Source organism: Molothrus ater, chromosome 1 (assembly GCF_012460135.2).
Source record: "Molothrus ater isolate BHLD 08-10-18 breed brown headed cowbird chromosome 1, BPBGC_Mater_1.1, whole genome shotgun sequence".
Classification (NCBI taxonomy): Eukaryota; Metazoa; Chordata; class Aves; order Passeriformes; family Icteridae; genus Molothrus; species Molothrus ater.
In genome coordinates this window covers 32,034,889-32,052,310 of record NC_050478.2, presented here as the reverse complement: position 1 = coordinate 32,052,310, position 17,422 = coordinate 32,034,889, and the positions used below count along the sequence as shown (strand labels likewise).

The following is a 17,422-nucleotide window of genomic DNA, read 5'->3' as shown; positions in this document are numbered from 1 at the left end:
TGAAGGTGAGAAATTTTGAATACAGGAACATGACTTCATATAATGAAATGGCTTGAGAGTTTATGCAACATCTTTTCTTATGGGACACTTTAATGCAACACAAAATTAAAGCATTTTTTTGCCCTTTCAGGGCAGATGTTCTCCAAAACAGACCATAACTCTACATGGCAGAATGGTGGGATAGCTTCCTGTAGCAAGATGTTTTGGATCAGCTCAGCAAAAATGAAATAAGTGATAAATTTTTGGACAGGAAAGTACAGGGAAACAATATTTTTCAGTGGGAAGAAAAAGGGATAAACATATTTTCCAGAGAAGCTTTCATTCAGCTCCTGCTGCTTAAAATTAAAGGCTTCTGGAACTGACTTGCAAACCCCAACAAGTAATGCAGAGAACGAAGCTGAATAAATCAGGCGAAAACAAGTGCAGAACAGAGCTGTTACCAGGCAATCTCAGTAGGCAAACTGTGCAAGTTGGCCAAACTAGTTCAGTGGGAAAAGCACTGCCTTGAAGCTGCACAGCTGACAAGATTGTTCAAGGCAAGGAAAGCTTCTCCCTGTGGAGAAACGGAGCAAATTTTCTTGCTGTTTCATGAATAATAGTCATGCCTCATAAGAATGGATACTTGTTCATACAAGCTATATTTGCACATAAATCAAACTTCAAGAAAGCTTAAAAATACTCTTAATAACCTAATCTTGCAGCTGAAGACACATGACTACCTCTTTGTGACTGTGCAAAGGAGTTCAGCAAGGGTAACACCTCGTGCAAATGCAAAGAGGAGCCTTATGAACAATGAATTTATTCCTCTGTCTTCTCTCCTATGAGCCAAAATAACATTGATCTGCTATAGGTAATGCTCCTAGACAGTGATTTCCAAAAGAGACATGCTGGGGAAGCAGGATAGGACACATACAGGTAAAAATGCAAATATTAATGGCCATCCATACCAAACCTATTCAATGCATAGTTTCTTTTATAGCAGGTGAAGGCCAAAACCCAACACCACATAGAGTTGGTACCTGTTTACTTTTATGCCTTGGTTTATCTGCTCCAAAAAAATCTAAGTATTTGCATCTTGAATAATTTTTGCCCACATTGCTAATTTGTTGCACCCAAATTTTACTTATTTTTTGTCTTGTGGTTGTCATGCTTACATAAAGCTATGTACTACAACTGGTATTTTCTTAAATTGTTTTATTATTTTTTTCCTTTTCTCCTCCTTCTCAAAGCAAATATCTTGAAATATTTTAACAAAAATCCGAGCTTTTTGAAGCAATTTTGAACATACAGGCACAGTCTAAAGCGCATTAGAAACAACTGAGCAATTTTGCAGTTCCAAAATTGAAAATAAAAATGTATCCAAATATGAACACCCAAAATTTGTTAGGCTTCTAAATATGTGCTAAGGCACTTAAGCATGAAGTCTGCTTTTCAGAGATAACAAGTACCTTTAGTTCACCCTGTTGTGATCTGGTTTTGAGGAAAATATAAATTTATTCATTTGAAGTTCTCCAAGGCTGAGAATTTCTTTTGCAGGCTTCATTCAGAAACCAAGAGCTGGTGTTGCAGAATATCCAGGAATGCAACATAAGAACCATCTTGCAAAGAAGGAAGAGGAGAGGTACTCTTCTGATGTGGTTCACAGATCAGCAAGTTCTCTAATAAACAGGCTAGTAAATTTGCTTTGCAAGGAATACAAGTTGATAAATCTCCCTAGCTATGCTTTCTGTCGATTGATATGATAAGATATATTTTACTTAAAATTAGGATTGTCTGAAGCTCAGTGGATTTAATTATTTGTAATTATCCAGTTGTTGTCAGTATGTGGCCATTTTATGACAGTGGTATCTACTCTGTGGGTCAGGTTCAACTGTACATCTTTTCAAACACAGAATTAATGTACTATTGATGAAACCATTACTAGAACCAAATTAAAGTCTGGGCTGATGTATTGGTCCATGGGGTGCTGTCAGACATGAAAGGAGTAATTAGTATTCATTACTTCATACTCTGCAACATTCCAATTATTAATGAACTTCAACTGCTGGACTGCACCATATCTATCACAAATACCTTTCTAGTCTTTCTTTATTAGGAAGAAAAAATTCAAAGTACCTGACAGAATACTAAAATGAAAAAAATAACAGAAATTAATCAAGAATGAGGCAAAATCTGCTTATTTGGAAATAAATGGGGTATATATTGTGGGGGTACATATATATTGTGGTGTATATATATATATATATATATACACATATATATATGTATCTATATTTATACACACACAGGCACATGTACCCCTCACAGGTGACTTGTGCATCTTCAATCAGGCACAGAATACCACGTAAATATTCAGCAGAATAATCTATTTTTTAATAGTTTCATATGTTTGCTTTTGTGTCCACACACACAGCTTCATTGTGCTATGTGGAAGGCTTTGCTAAATAAATGCAAAGCTATGTTGCTGTGACCCTTGCCCTTTTCAATCCAACTTCTTTCTGTTGTTTCACATCCCTTCACATCCTCCCATTCCTTAAAAGTCTGTTACCTTGTGCAGATTCTGATCTCTCTTTTCGACCAGTATAACACTAATTTTCAGTAAAGATCCTTCACTATGGATTTTGGAAGGCAAACTGTATGCTCTAACTCCGAAGCACTTCAAATACAGCTGCAGAGAAATGCAACAAAGGGGGATCATTTCAAGGTCTCACAGCGTAGGGCAAGAGTGCATCTTCCAGGAGCTCCATGTATACAAGGAGATTTGAGCTGGTTTTTACTGCTTGGATTTACTGTGCATGTACCAATGCCTGAAATATAGGGTGAAAAGGAAGGAGAAAAATCTAGAGTAATCTGTGCAAAATAAGATAACTTCTTTATTTATAATTTTTTTTTATATTTTCACTTTCAACAATGTGAAGCTGTGTAAGCACTCTAACCACTCTTTGACTAACATGTGAGATCCATCCAGAAATGCCCCAGGAGTATGTCTGGCTTTGTATCAGAATAAACATTACATTCTACAACATGAAAAATCTACCTTCTTGATGTGTTTCTTGCAAACAAAAATATAAGAGAGGAACACTTTCAGACTTAAATTCATACTTGAGCAGAAACATGGCATTTCAGTTCATCAGATGAAATATTCAATGAGGTTTAATAAGTTTACTCTCCAGCAACCACAAATCAACATTATTCTTTAGGCTGTCATCTGCATTAAGGACTCAACAATTTAATCCAAAGTTTTTGTGAGACATTATGGAAGACATTACAGACTGAAATTCTCTTGCACCTAGTACAATCTCCTTTATTTTCCTTATTATCACCCTGAAAATGAGTATCTAAAAGGTACCTAAATAAGATCTTAAGAAGTACTTTAATGGTATTTTTTAAGTTTAGGAGGAAAACTGAGCAGGCATTAACACCTCTGTGACACATGAATTTGTAACCAGGATCAGCTGCACTGGTTTGATGCGTGGGAGGTTGGCAGCAATAACAACGGAAACAGTCCCCACCTCTGGCTTACTTATTTCTGCCCTGTGTCCTACCATATCAGTTTTTCCTCATTTGTCTTACTTTCCAGGGTTCTTGTTTGTTTGTTTGTTTGGGTTTTTTGTTTGTTTTTTTGGTTGGTTTTGTTTGTTTGTTTGTTTGTTTTGTTGGGGTTTTTTGTTTTTTGTTTTTCTTTCTTTTTTTTTTTTAACTGCTTCATGAGATGGTCAAAAAACCAATTATGGCACAGTTTTCTCAGGCTGATATTACATCTGGAAAACCCTTTACTGTTAAATCCAAATCTACCCCTTAATTTCCAATGCCTTCTCCCTCGCTGTAGATGCCTAACATGGAAAGGAAATACTTTCCTTTCTTTTAAGCTGAATTATAATATATGCTACTCCTTGTTTTACTAATTTTTTTAAGTAATAAAGCAAAGAATTCCACTCAAGTTTGAGAGACACACATCTATATAGTATTTTGAGTCCAATTTAGAAACTGAGAACATAATTTTGCTATCTAATCAGATGCAGATACTAACATTTTAATATCCACTCATCTTCAGATTTTAGCCATTGCTATTTAAAAATAAATAATTTGTTACATGAGGAGTTGAAGCACTAAGCAAAATGTGGCAATTAAGGCAATATAGATCCAGTTGTCATGGAAAAATTCTGATTACTCAAGCATACATACCTTCCCTTTTTAATTGTATGTCTTCCAAGCAGAGGATCAAGTATGGGATCAATAGAGTCACACATGTTTTCAATTTTTACAGTCTTATCAAAAGCCAAAGCTCTTTCAATGGTCTTCAGAAAACTTTACCTGAAAAATATAATTTCCCCCCCTCCAATATTAGATAAATACTGGTTGTAGAAAGATTTCCTTTATATAATATAAATGGTGAAGTTTTTCTAAAAGCATGTGGTTAAACTGTTTACAAAGAATTGCCCAGTGTTTAAGAGTTTGACAGTTTTGAGTTCAACATCTTTCTACCTATGCTCTTGCTATTCCTCATATTAAAAATTATACATATATATATATATATATATAGCGTGGTTTTTCTTATAAGCAAATATGGAAATATGGAATTGACATAGAAATGTTGGGGGAGCATATATCTACATCTATATTTATATCTGTATCAATCTATATCTATATATTTATACATATTATTGTGTTACAGTTTTTGGTATAAACTGATTTAAATTATAAACAATTCCTTGAAGGACTTCAAGAACAATTAGAATCTGAATGACTTGGGAGAAATCTATTTCAACGGGCATGGAAAAAGGAGTAAATAATAGTGGAAAGATAAGTAATCAGACAATATAACTTGACAGAGCAGGGTACCCCTGAGTGTGAATGAAAAATCATGATTATTTGTAAGAGTTGGAAAAAAGAATGAAAAAAAAAACCAGGACAGATAATGGAAAAGAGCTGAATCAAATGAGCAGACAGGCTAGATGATTAAGACTTATTTTAAAACTCAGGCATTACTATGACCATTTTGTGTGTTGTGCAATTGTGTGTTATATCTGGAATTTAGTAGAAAATACTCTGAACACCCTTTGAAATGGAGCATTATCACCCTAAATCTAAGTGAAGATAAGAAAACACATGAGGAGATCAGTTACTTGCCAGTGCTATCAGTTAACATATAATTCAGTCATAAGTATAAGAATTAAAAATATGTTTGTTTACCAGGAAATGACCCAGTATTGGCTTTTGCCTTGAATGCTGCACATGCATGTGAGGTGCACATGCTGTGATCTGCTGACCAAACTGTAGAGTATAAGTAAAGTTTTACCATCAGGCTTTGCACCTTACCTGTTGAAAAAGTAGTTTGACCCACACAAGAAGTGCACATCAACCTTCACTTAATTTCTTTCTCATGACTTGAAAACAGCATAAGAAGGGCACCTTTTCAAGCACAATTTTAAAAGGGAAATGATGCTATGAATAAATGAGCAGAATTGTTGTAATATTTCAATTCTTTAAGTAAGTGCATTTCAACAAAAATCTCTGATGAAAATTAGGGGAACTTGAAGGCAGTAAATGCAAAAGCCAATTCTTCAGCATGCAGATATCCTTTCTGTCCTAGACATACGACTTTAAGGTCAGCTCCATATTTATTCTTTACCCATTTAATTCCCTGCTGCTGGGGATCTATCATCAGAGGTCAGCACTCACAGTTTGTTAGAACAGTGGTGTTTTCTGTTGACATCCTATCACCCCCCTTACTCCATGCCACAGCTGTAGCATCAACCCTCTACGTGGCAGTTGGGTCCAGGCCTTCTGTCACAGGAAAAGGAGCCTTAGAATCAGAGTGGAATATTATCATCCAGCAAGATTACCAAGCAGCAAGACATGACTCAGTGCAAGGCACAAGACAACTGGGGGGGATATAAATTAAAGTAAGGCAGAAAAGTAAGGAGGATCCCTGTGGAGTTTCAGATGAAAGAAAAGTGACAAGAAGCAGTTTATCATATTTATAACAGACTTTACAAAAGTGTTTTCTCTCAAGACATTTACTTCATAAAAATATTTATAGTTCAATAAAGTTAAAAATGCATCATATATTATAAAAGTCATTGTATTCTGATATTGCAAATTCAATGCTTCTGTATGCTCTGAGCACCTATTTCTGGAACATAAATCAGTATTCATCCACAAAAAAAAAAAAAAAAAAATTATTAAAGCAGGATTCCCATGGCATCTTATTAATATAGTTCAGCTACCCTCAAAAGGCAGAGAATGGCCATCTCCAGGGGCAGAGGCAGCCACAGAGCTCCCTGTGGGGCAGCAGCTGCAGCAAAGCTCTCATGTGAGTGCCCCTTTGCTGAGCAGGGTCTGTCACAGAGCAGCCATCTCACAGCCACACCTCCTGGGTACCAGCCCCTCACAGGCACTTGCAAGGAGATGGAATAAAATGGAAATGGAAAGCCTGAAATCACTGCTTACCAAACAGGTTTGGGTGGGAAGAGAAATGCTTAATGCAGCACAACAGAATGAGAGTGAATAAACAAGTTGTTTGGAACAAACAAGAGGAGCTGGTGGAAGTGTGATAGAGGAGCTATACCAGATGCTTGGAATTATTTTTTTTCCTTACTGAAGTAAAGGGCAAACCCCCACCAAGTCCTTCATGGTGTTATTGCAGGCTTCCTTATTAGTGATTTTTGGATTGAATTCAAAAGTCATAAATAAAGGAAAGCACTGCATCATCAGTATTAAACCCAAACTACCTCCTGCCCCCATTCAGAAGTATCTTAAAAAGTCTTCCATCAAAATTTCCTTTCTCTCTCGACATGTCTAGTCCTCATTGCTGGCTTTTAGACTGAATCTTCTTTTAAAACTACACACTGAAACAAAAAAACAACCCCCATGTATATCTGACAGTTATTCATAATGAAAAAGATTACATATATTTAAGGTGAGCTAAATTTGCACAATTATTAGTAATAAAAGTAGCACCGTACCTCTAGTGCAGCTTCTGTGGCACAGTGTCATAGTTACCATAGTATTACAGAACACATACCACCTTAAATTGTCTAACTCTTGGTTCTAATCTCTGACCCCAAAATAAACCTAACTTTTGATGAATGTGCTGAAAATACAAGCAGAGAGGTCCCAGCAGGCATACACTCCCTTCTGCAAGCATGCAATATATTTATCTCCCATGTGTAACACGTTCATCTAAATACATCAAAAGACTGAATACATGATTTGTTTTATCTCTGGACTGTAAGACAACCAATACAATAACTTCCACAAGCTGAAATACTTCCTTGTGAAAAACAATAGCACTGGGGTATTATCAGAGTTCCTAATATTAATTTTACACAATGAACGAAAAATATCTGAATATATAGGTACATCTATTGTCACCATCTCTGCACAAAGCTGATACTTAATGACATAAAACTACTTGCTGTTCCTTCTGTAGAGAACTATTAATAAACATCTATTTTAACATAACTAGGGTATTTGTTTTTTCAAGGGTATTTGTCTCTTATTTTTTCAAGGGTATTTGTCTCTTATTTTCCACTCTTCCTCACTTGCAGGCAATCAAAACTGAAATGTGGTATTTTATCTCACTGCTGTTCAGTGAAAGCATCTTTAGAAGTAAAACGTCACAGTATGGTTTATTTTTATTCATAAAAATGTTCAATCCTTTTCAGAAGAGTCTTAAAAGAGTTAAGAATGACATTTATTTCCAGAGTCCTACTATTGAAAATATACAGGGCAGTTTTTTCTACCTAGGCTGCAAGATAGAAAGAGGTTTCTGAGAAAGGTTTTTATCTGCAAGCAAATTTTTGCTGGAGAAGAACAGGGAGAGGTTCCAGGTAAAGCAAAGCTCTAGACAAATTAGCAACTGTTAAACTCTAGCACAAAGCAAATGTCTACAAAGAGATGTCTGTTCCGAGTGCTGACCTTGGAAACTTGAATTTGGCTTTAATTCTATTTTCAGAGGGTCCTCATAACTCAGCTCACCTGCTGTGTCATAGATCTGTGATTGAAAATGAGGTAAGTGCTGCCCATTTCACACATTTCTGAGAATAAACGACATTCATCGTGATATAATGAACATAAGAAATAGGAAACAAGTATGAAAAGGGGGAGGAGAATTTGCACTAAGGAAGAAAATAATGGTCCAAAGCTTCAAAAGTAAGGAGAGAGAAAGCTTTGCAGAGACAACTGCAAGGATTGGAACTTCTATGTATTTACTGAGTACTATCATGATTTCCTCCATGTGCAGAAAAACGGGGATTATCATAACTACATGCTCTTCATGGAGCTGAGAAGCTGAACAGAATAGGTCTTTCTGTATCATTTTTACAGCATTTGCTGTTACAAAGGTGTCACAAAGAGCAGACTTTGCCTTTGAGAATTGAAAAGGGAAGGGATATTCTTCTGCCAGAGAATCTCTCTCTTTCATTTTCCTTAAAAGATACCTGTAATCTGAGGAAAGTATGCCTCTGTGCACACACACTACATATACATATATATACATATATATATAAATATATATAATATATTTATATATATGTATATATATATATATATATATATAGATATACGTGTAAGTGTACATATGGACATATCCTTGAAAACAAATACCTTCAATTAGGCCCTTGCATATACAGATCTGTACTTCAAATTTTACTTTTTGTACCTTTAGAGGAAGAATCCAGAAATGTCCCTTTGGGTCCTGGTGATGTTTTATGAAGGTTCCAAAGTGAGACACAGATCCTGCTGTCAATAAGATGCCACCCCATGAAAGTTTTCTTCTGTGCTTTGAGGTTTTCAATGGACTGGCTCCAATGCATTTTTTTGGACTGCAAAGCAAAATTAGAAGGTGTTAACTCTGAGCACCATGGAAGGGACAGAATGTTTAATCTCCATATTATTAACCAGAAGCACACAAAAGTACAACAGGAGAAGTACTCTATCAGCAAGATACACTTCCAAAGACTGCAAAGGCTGGAAACAATCCAGAATTTCTGGCGGTGACTTGAAACCTTTGAGGCTGAAAACAACGGTATAGAACTCTTTGTCAAACGTTCTCTCTACTGATTTTTTCAGTAATTGGTGCTTTTGTCTAGATCAGATAAAACATGGTAGACACATTTCAATATTGGCAGCACCTGCTGCCAGTGCAGGCAGTTCCAACAACATGCAGAAAAGGTTAGGAAACCAGAATATTAGAAGACAAAAAAGAGGAAGAAAAAGCTGTTTCAACCTGAATAAAGATGTCACTTCTACTTTTTTTTTTTTTACTTTTTTTCCAAGGGGAGGAGAAAGGCAGCAGAGTAGGTATCCCTGCCCATGGCACTGGGGGATTTAGAACTTAGATGGTCTTTAAGGTCCTTTCAAACCCCAAATGTTCTATGATTCTGTGAAGACCTGCAGGGATTTATTTATCTTTCTTCTTTTACCCACTAACTACAAACATCTTACTCAGCTAAGGCTGCAATAATTTGGAATTTTGACAGGAGAAAATGTGAGGGTGGCCAAACACACAGGCTGCCCAGAGAGGTTGTGGAATTTCCATGGTCCTGGACAATCTGGTCTAATCAATTCTGTTTGATCAATGAGGATGGATTGGAATATCTCAGAAGGTTCCTTCCAGCTGCAATGATTCTGTCAAAGTTTAACTCTAGAATAATTTTCTTAACTTTTTTTTTTCTTTTTTTCTTTTTTTTTTTTTTCTACAGAGAGCCCTGGTTTCCCTTGTTCTTTTGCAGAGTTCATTTAAACCATGTTAACCCTGGGATATTTAGAATGAGCAGTCAGGAATGGTCTCAGATCTTCATGTTTATTATAAGCAGCTATCTGGAAATCTGTTATTTTATTCCAGTTGTGTGATAAAAACAGCCCACCATCTATTTGAAATTTAAGATGGTTACTAAAGAATTTCGGAAAATGGAAACATCTTCTTTAAAGCAAATTGACATTTAAGATATGGATCCTCTCTTTTTCAATCAGGATTTGTGACAAGGCATAAATCCCAAACTAGCAGTTTTGGCACATTATGCTTTGATTGTTCTGTGTGTACAATTCCCAGCAAAGGAATGAACCTATGCATGAATGCATGCTCAAATAACTTTGACATGGAGAGGAAGGTAAAAGTTGACTGCCCATTAGAGTAATCTTCAAATGGATAAAATTCTTGGTGTAAAATAGGAATAAACTGTCATAACCTTTCTTCTTTGTTTGTACTGTTTGAAATGCTGCAGATAAAATTGTCTCATAGTTTGTTCACTTGCTTTAGGGAAGCCTCAGGAAATCATTCTCCAGCGACTGAAGCAGAGAAAGGGCCAGGATGAAAGAAAGAAAGCACCCAGGAACTACTTTTAGGACAGCCATTTATGCTCTGCCCATACAGACATTTGCTTTTCCAGAGCAATAATAGTAATCAAGTAATATTTTTCCAGTCCTTTACATGATGTAATCTAAATCAATGAAAATCTTGGAATGAAAATATACTCTATACTTCATGTAATTTGATACTAAATGCTCGTTTTTTGCTGGTGTCATCTGCTTCAGAGCTTAAAAGAAAACTTTTACACATGCTCATTTCTGAAAGCTGTACAGATTATAAAATCAATCTCAAATAACAACTCATTCTCATCTAAAACACAATTTTCTACGTGTACAAAATGAAAGCAATAAAATAATTGTTAAATTTTATATTCATGAAGTATTTTCCACTTATGTTTTTCAGAAAAATCAGAAATGCTTACTGAAATGGTTAAACATTCGGTGTTGGGAAGACAGACAGAATTCAATGATAACAGAGGACTCAAAGTCTTTTGTTATAAAAGAGGAATATAGAAGGTCCTATAAGAAGATAGAAGAAAATAGAAGTGTCTTTAATCTAATCTTTAGTACTAAGAAAATAGAAGTATCTTTAATCAAAGTATGCTGCTTTAAAGAGCTAACATGTATGTGCTTCACAGTGTAAACACAGGAATTTGGTGTGTCAAGGCCTCCTAAACCCCAGTTCCATCTATAAGAGATGCCCAATGGGTGGCAAGTAAAGACCATTCCTGATAAAGGTTCTAACAGCAATCTTTGCAATGTAGCAGTTTTGCTTTGAGGTATTTTAGACATCCATTTTTGCCTACAGAAGTCATTGGATTTTTCTTTAAATCATTAACTGAGGGCAACAAGACAATAAATCCATTAATTTACAAGAGGGCTTTTTGATTTATCCATTCTTTATTCTTGTTGTCACTGATGGGTAAGTCATAAACAATAAAGAATACCCACCTCATTCTCCAAAATAGCTTTGAAATTTGAAGATTTGCTAAACATAGAATGATTGTCTATTTAAATCTTCAGTAATTTTACCATACCAGCCAAGCACCATAAATCACTAGTGACATTGGCTAACAAGGGTTTAAGAGTTGGAACATGCAGTGTAATAAATTTCCAGACAGTTAAAAATCACTATAATTTTATTCTAATGCATTATAGATTGCCTGTAATGTCATCCTGGCCGGGGTGACCCATTTCTAATTTTGAACAGCTGTTCAGCTCGGGAGTTAGTTAATGATTAAATATAAATTGCCTGATTTATTAGTCTGAATGGCTGAGCTTCCAGGTCAATGCTATATAGACAAAATCATCAGTCTTGATGCTTTTCAGAAGTTAACTGTCTCCTGTTCTAGTCAAAAAGAATTTATTCTCAGAGGAAAAGGCTTGACATTCTCAATTAATCCTTTCCAATATTTTCCACGTTAACTTACACAATAAGATCCCTCAAATTTTGGAGATAAACTTCTTTTAATTATGTGTAAATCTTCAAGACCTGGAGCCTAACCATGGGCTAAGGCCATTGACTTGCACAGAGCTTCCAAAGGCTTTGGAGGACTGCAAGGCCAGGCCAATAGGGACTATCTCAGGTGTCTTGGGACAAACAAAATTTTCATATGCAGATAGTAACATCAACTTCACAGTGTTTCTACCAAAGAAAAGATTATTTACATATTTTACATTTCTAGCATAGTAACTACAGAATCAGAAAAAAACCCCATATATTCTATTTTAATTGTGCTGGGGTATTTTGATTAGTTTTATGCTCTTACAATAATTTTTTTCCAAACTGATTTAATAGTGATTGCTAGCCTCTGTTATATTTGCAGAAACAAAAGTATCCACACTGTGATCTTAGAAAGTGAGGTCACAGGGATTTTAAGAAATCCAACTGAAAATATTTATTCAGATTGCCTTGGGAACTCCTGTCATAGTATAAATATTCCTTGTACCTTCTATTTCCTGTCATATACATGTATTTGTCAAAAAAAGGAATTGTTAAAATTCTAGATGATGAATGGAGACAGAACAATTTCAGTAAAGACCAAGGAGAGATTGCTCAGCAATGCTGTGGCTGACTCCAGTGGTTCTGTTAAATAGGCACGCAGTAGCTTTAATGATGTTTGTCTGCAAATAAAGCTAATAATCACACTGAAATACATATAATTTTAACATAAATACATTTCATTCTTATTTAAAAATTATTAGTTTCTGTAAAAACCCAAAAGCAAATAGCAAATATCTGATGGGTGCCTTCTATTTATTTGCAATCTAAAGTGCAACAAGGGCAGATGCAGGGCGGCTCCATCCTGACCTAGAGGATTATTCAGTCTTTCTGCTCATTAACCAGAGGCTGCCCAGGCTGTCACAATGTGTTCACAGTTGTGTATAAATGTGGTGACTTCGTTATTGAGATTTCTCTCTAGCAATCATGCCAATATCAGTTTCTCAGCAATATTTGATTTTTAGGAAATAAAATTGTGGTGGAGCACATTTTACTTCATGCAATTTTATTGAGTTTATTTGTGGTTTGAGGTTGTTTGGTTGGGTCCTTTTTTTAGTTTAAAGGATTTTTAATAACTGTTATCTTGTCACCTTAGTCTTCCCCTGCACTTCCTCCACCTATTTTCCCCACACAATCTTCAAAAATGTAGGCTTAGCCTCCTGATCAACAAAAAATTTCAACTATTTAAAAACTCACACTAAGATGAATATTCAGGCAAAATCTTCTTCCCTCAGGTCACTTAACCAACCAGTTGGCTAGCCCAGTAATATTGTTTATTCTGTTAATCATCTTGACATAGGACTGTTTCTTCAGCTGCTTTCTCAAGTGAAGACGTGAGCTTGTACAGAAAAGGCATGGGTAAATACTGTAGCTGAGATTTGCTGTTTGGGGGCTTTGTTTTTTTAAAAGTATTATTACTTTTATTTCAAATAATATATTTTAATGGCAATAATTTTAGGCAGTATCTTTAACTTTGAGGGACACAAAACTTCAGAGGAAATGTTTTGCTAAATTCTGTGGGTTTTTTTCCCTGCAGCTCCTGGACCACCAAAAGTACATTAACGAACAACAGTTTAAATCAAAAAATGCGAGACACAATTTTAATTTTGCATATGAGCCTGGAGACACAAAAACATTCAGTAATTTGCTCATGGGCAGCTTTGCATGCTGATCTGCACCTTTAACCACACTTCTCTGCACTCTGCTCAGAAGGCAGCAACATCCCTGGCTTTGCTTTCAGGGGTTTCATACTGCACGTGCGTCAAAACAAGCTACCTCAAACCAATTTGTTTCTCTAGAGTAACATGCAGAGCTAACAACTGTGAGTTCCACTTGAGGGCAAAATTTTCCTCTGTGGGGTTTAATGAAAAAACAGCAGCAGGAACACATTGTGCATACCTCCACAAAAGCTGTTTTTACCATTATTGCAGGATCAGAGATTTGGCTCTCTTCTGTCAGGTTTGATGCTTGAATTGGTGGTGTGCAACCAGGAAATTTAGAAATTATTTATAAATTTAAAATAAGAAGTTTATTGGCAAAGGGGGAAAGATGCATCTTATAGATTAATAAAGAACATTGACTTTATTTCTTTAGGGATAATGAGGCAGCCAATACACTTTTTATGGTGATGAATCTTAAATTGAGAGACTACTGAGACTACTACACTCAGTAAGTATGAGGACTCACCCTCAGTAAGGGCATCTAACAGAAATAAGTAAAACTTCATCAATCTAGCATTCAAGGCACAAGAAGAAGGAGCACAGTAACAATTCTCTACTCTTTTTTAGGTGAGACTTATTTCTAGACACCTCAAGTTTGCCTGCATGATAACACAGAGCTGGCTATAGCTCAAGTACATTCATCCATCAAAGGCTCAGGTAGTAAAGATGAGAGAGTGAGACAAACAGTAAGCAATGCCTCAATATCTGTGGGATTTGATTTTTTTTGATACATAATAGTCTCCTTTATCACAGCAGTTCTTATCCTATGATTTCTGAATAGGAAAGTTGTCACTACAAAACACACCATTCCCTTTTGTCATCTTTTCATAGCATGCAACATAAATAAAGCCTAGCATCAGCAGAAATACATATTGCATTTTATACCCCAGCACCCTAAATTCAACACCCTATGGGATAAACCATGTATTTTAAATACACTTGTTTTCAAGGAAGCTTGTGACAGGAAACTCTGCTCCACAAATCACAGCAGAGAACAATTACTCTCCATAGCAAGCCTGCTGGACTGTGCCCTTGGATAATCCTTGTCAGGCACAGAGTATATTTTAAGTGCTCTCATATATTAATAACAGTGATTGTAATGATAAATAATACAAATTGTACCACTTCTGCAAAAAGGATCAGCTTGGCCCAACTTTTTAGCCTTAGCATTACTAAACTTTACTTCTCTTTTTTTTCTTTTCTTGCATAGTATAGGCATACTTATTGTGAAATATATATGAATGTAAAAATTCTAATTTTCACAAATATTTTTAGCAGATAACTAGTCTCATGAATGATTGAAATCTGATTTATTTCCACTCAAAATACTTATAAAATAATTTTTCTTGTGAAGAAACGATCCTTTTTGATATTTCCTAACTACCTTTTCATTCAATTTACTGTTATCAATTTACTATATAGAAATTGTTGGACTTGATGGGATATTAAAAATTTAACATACAAGAAAGGATTCATAGGCATCATCCTCCACAGAATATTTTTTAATCATCTTCAGAACATTTAAAATGCTTGAATTACACAGTGTATTTCTATTATTAGTACCAGCCTGTGTATATTCACCATCAAAAAAGATTACTGTAACAATATTTCTAACAATGTTGCCCATAGATCATAAAATAATTTTGATCAGCAATTACCTTTAAGATCATTGACTCCAACTGTGAACCCAGCTCTGCCTTCCAAGCCCACCACTAAACCATGTCCCCAAATGCCACACCTACAAATCTTTGAAGTACCTTCAAGGATGGTGACTCTACCAGGCAACCATTCTGGTGAAGAAATTTTTCCTAATATGCAATATAATAATTCTCTGACACAACCTGGAGCTATTTTCTCTTGTCCTTGGTGCCTGGGAGGAGAGCCTGTCAAGTTGACTCTGCAAAGCCTCCCTACCCTCCAGCAGATCAACACTCCTGCCCAACTTGGTGTTGTCTGCGAACTGACTGTGGGGGCAGCCCATCCCTTCACCATTTCTCATTTAAAGATGTATTCTGGAGCCCATGGAAAGTGAAAGGAGGTCAGTAACTGTGCTGCCTAGACTGAAGGTGTGTTATTGATTACTAACAGCTGCACTGGTTATCATTGCTGAGAATTGCTGGCCACAAAAACTTCCATATGAAAAATACATACAACTCTCCCTGCGCCTCTCTGCCAACAGAAAGAAGCTGAATTATGAGTCAGGGAGCACAGAATATCCATGAGTGCAGAAGCAGAGATCACTAGCATCTGATGCTCTGCCTTCAAGTTTATTCTTCGGAAAATTGATAGAGAAAGATGGAAAAGAGACAGGCAAATAAATGACTGAAAGGGAAAAGGGCAAGAAATGAACTGAAGAATAGGGGGCAATCCTGCTGACTGGATACAGTTGACTGATAGCTCAGAGAGACAGGCACAGAAAAATGTCCATATATAGAGAGTGATCTTCCTTTAAGATCAGAAAAATTCTTGTTTTTATGGGCACAACTCTGAGTTGTTTACTCAACTCAGTCAAGCACTAAGAGCTTTTTACAGGCTGATGGGCTACACAGGTTTATCAGCTGCTAAGGTAAATAAAATCTAAGTACCTGTTGCTAAGAAGTGCCTGCATGGTTCATTTTTTCTTCTCCCAGAAAAAAAAAACAAATTTGCCTTCCGTTTATACTAATTTCACAGACTTCCTTCCACAGTGAATCTTACCTTTAAAAAGCCTGACATGAACCAGCTGGAACAGGTTGCATAGGCCAGGGGTCCACATTGCATAATACTGAATGAAGAATGAAATCAAGCAAATCAAGTACCATGGCTGAAAAAATTGAACTGTTGAAACTTTGCTATATGTAAAACTCTCTAGAAAAGACAAAGAAAACTGCCTGATATATCTACAGCATTTTATTCTAACTCAAAAGATGGATGACAGTAAAATGTCAATGTTTCATGCTGAATTTGCATCTTTTCATCAGGTAATTCTGGTTAATGCTACTGTTGTACGTTACAGTCATCCCCATGAACAGCACCTTGCACACCATGTCCTTTAGCATATGGATTAATGCAAGTTTCCAGCTGAGGAAGCCAAGCTGATTTTAAATGTAACATTGAACAGTGCAGTTCAGGATCATTGAATAAAGATGAAACTCTACAGAAATTTATTCACTGTTGACCACATTGTACATGTTTACGTGAAGAAAAAGAATGAGCCCAGAGAGCAAGGTGCAAAGACAAGAAGGGATCCTGTACTCACCAGTCTGCAGACTTCATTCCATCTGCTGAACTTTTCTAATGAACTCAGTCTCTCATCATCCTCTAACACTTCACAGGCAGGAAACCAGGCACTAACCATCAGAAGAAATACATCTCTCAACCATATAATTTTCTATAGGTGAAACTTTTTGAATTAACATTCTATAAAGTGGGTGTCACAATCCCAACTTGTCATAATTCTGGAAAAAATTTCCTTCTAAGCTTCATTGATTGTTTGAAGTTCTGGTGCATGTTAACTTACATTTTTTTTTCCTTCTAGTTTTCCTTCTAGTTTCCTCAGGAAGCTATCAATATCATTTATATGTGTCTTAATGTTATACACTGCTTACAGACATTGTGATAACTTCCAGTCTGCCACACAACTATTAGATAAAATTAGACATGTAATTAAAACTAGGTTACTTCAATCACTTTCAAATGTTTTCTTTAAATAACATTTTAACATTTTCTCTCCATTAATGAGAAATTATGTGGTTTGAGTACAATAGATAGAGAAATCATTGCTAGTGCAATTGTATGGAAGCTGTTTGGATATAGCATATATACAGTTAAGCAGTTTGTAGAATTCAGTAACTTCAATCACCTCACAAATGGAAATCACCTCACCTCATACATTAGATGAGACTCC

General features: G+C 35.8%; 1 protein-coding gene across 1 annotated transcript in view; it reads right to left on the bottom strand.

Moving 5' to 3' along the window:
• DNAH11 (dynein axonemal heavy chain 11) overlaps positions 1–17,422 on the bottom strand; it is a 77,021-nt gene that overhangs the window by 6,340 nt on the left and 53,259 nt on the right. Inside the window, 4 exon segments of the mRNA XM_054514148.1 lie at positions 4,180–4,298; positions 5,570–5,806; positions 8,657–8,764; positions 8,766–8,828. Coding sequence (XP_054370123.1) covers positions 4,180–4,298; positions 5,570–5,806; positions 8,657–8,764; positions 8,766–8,828 — 527 coding nt within the window.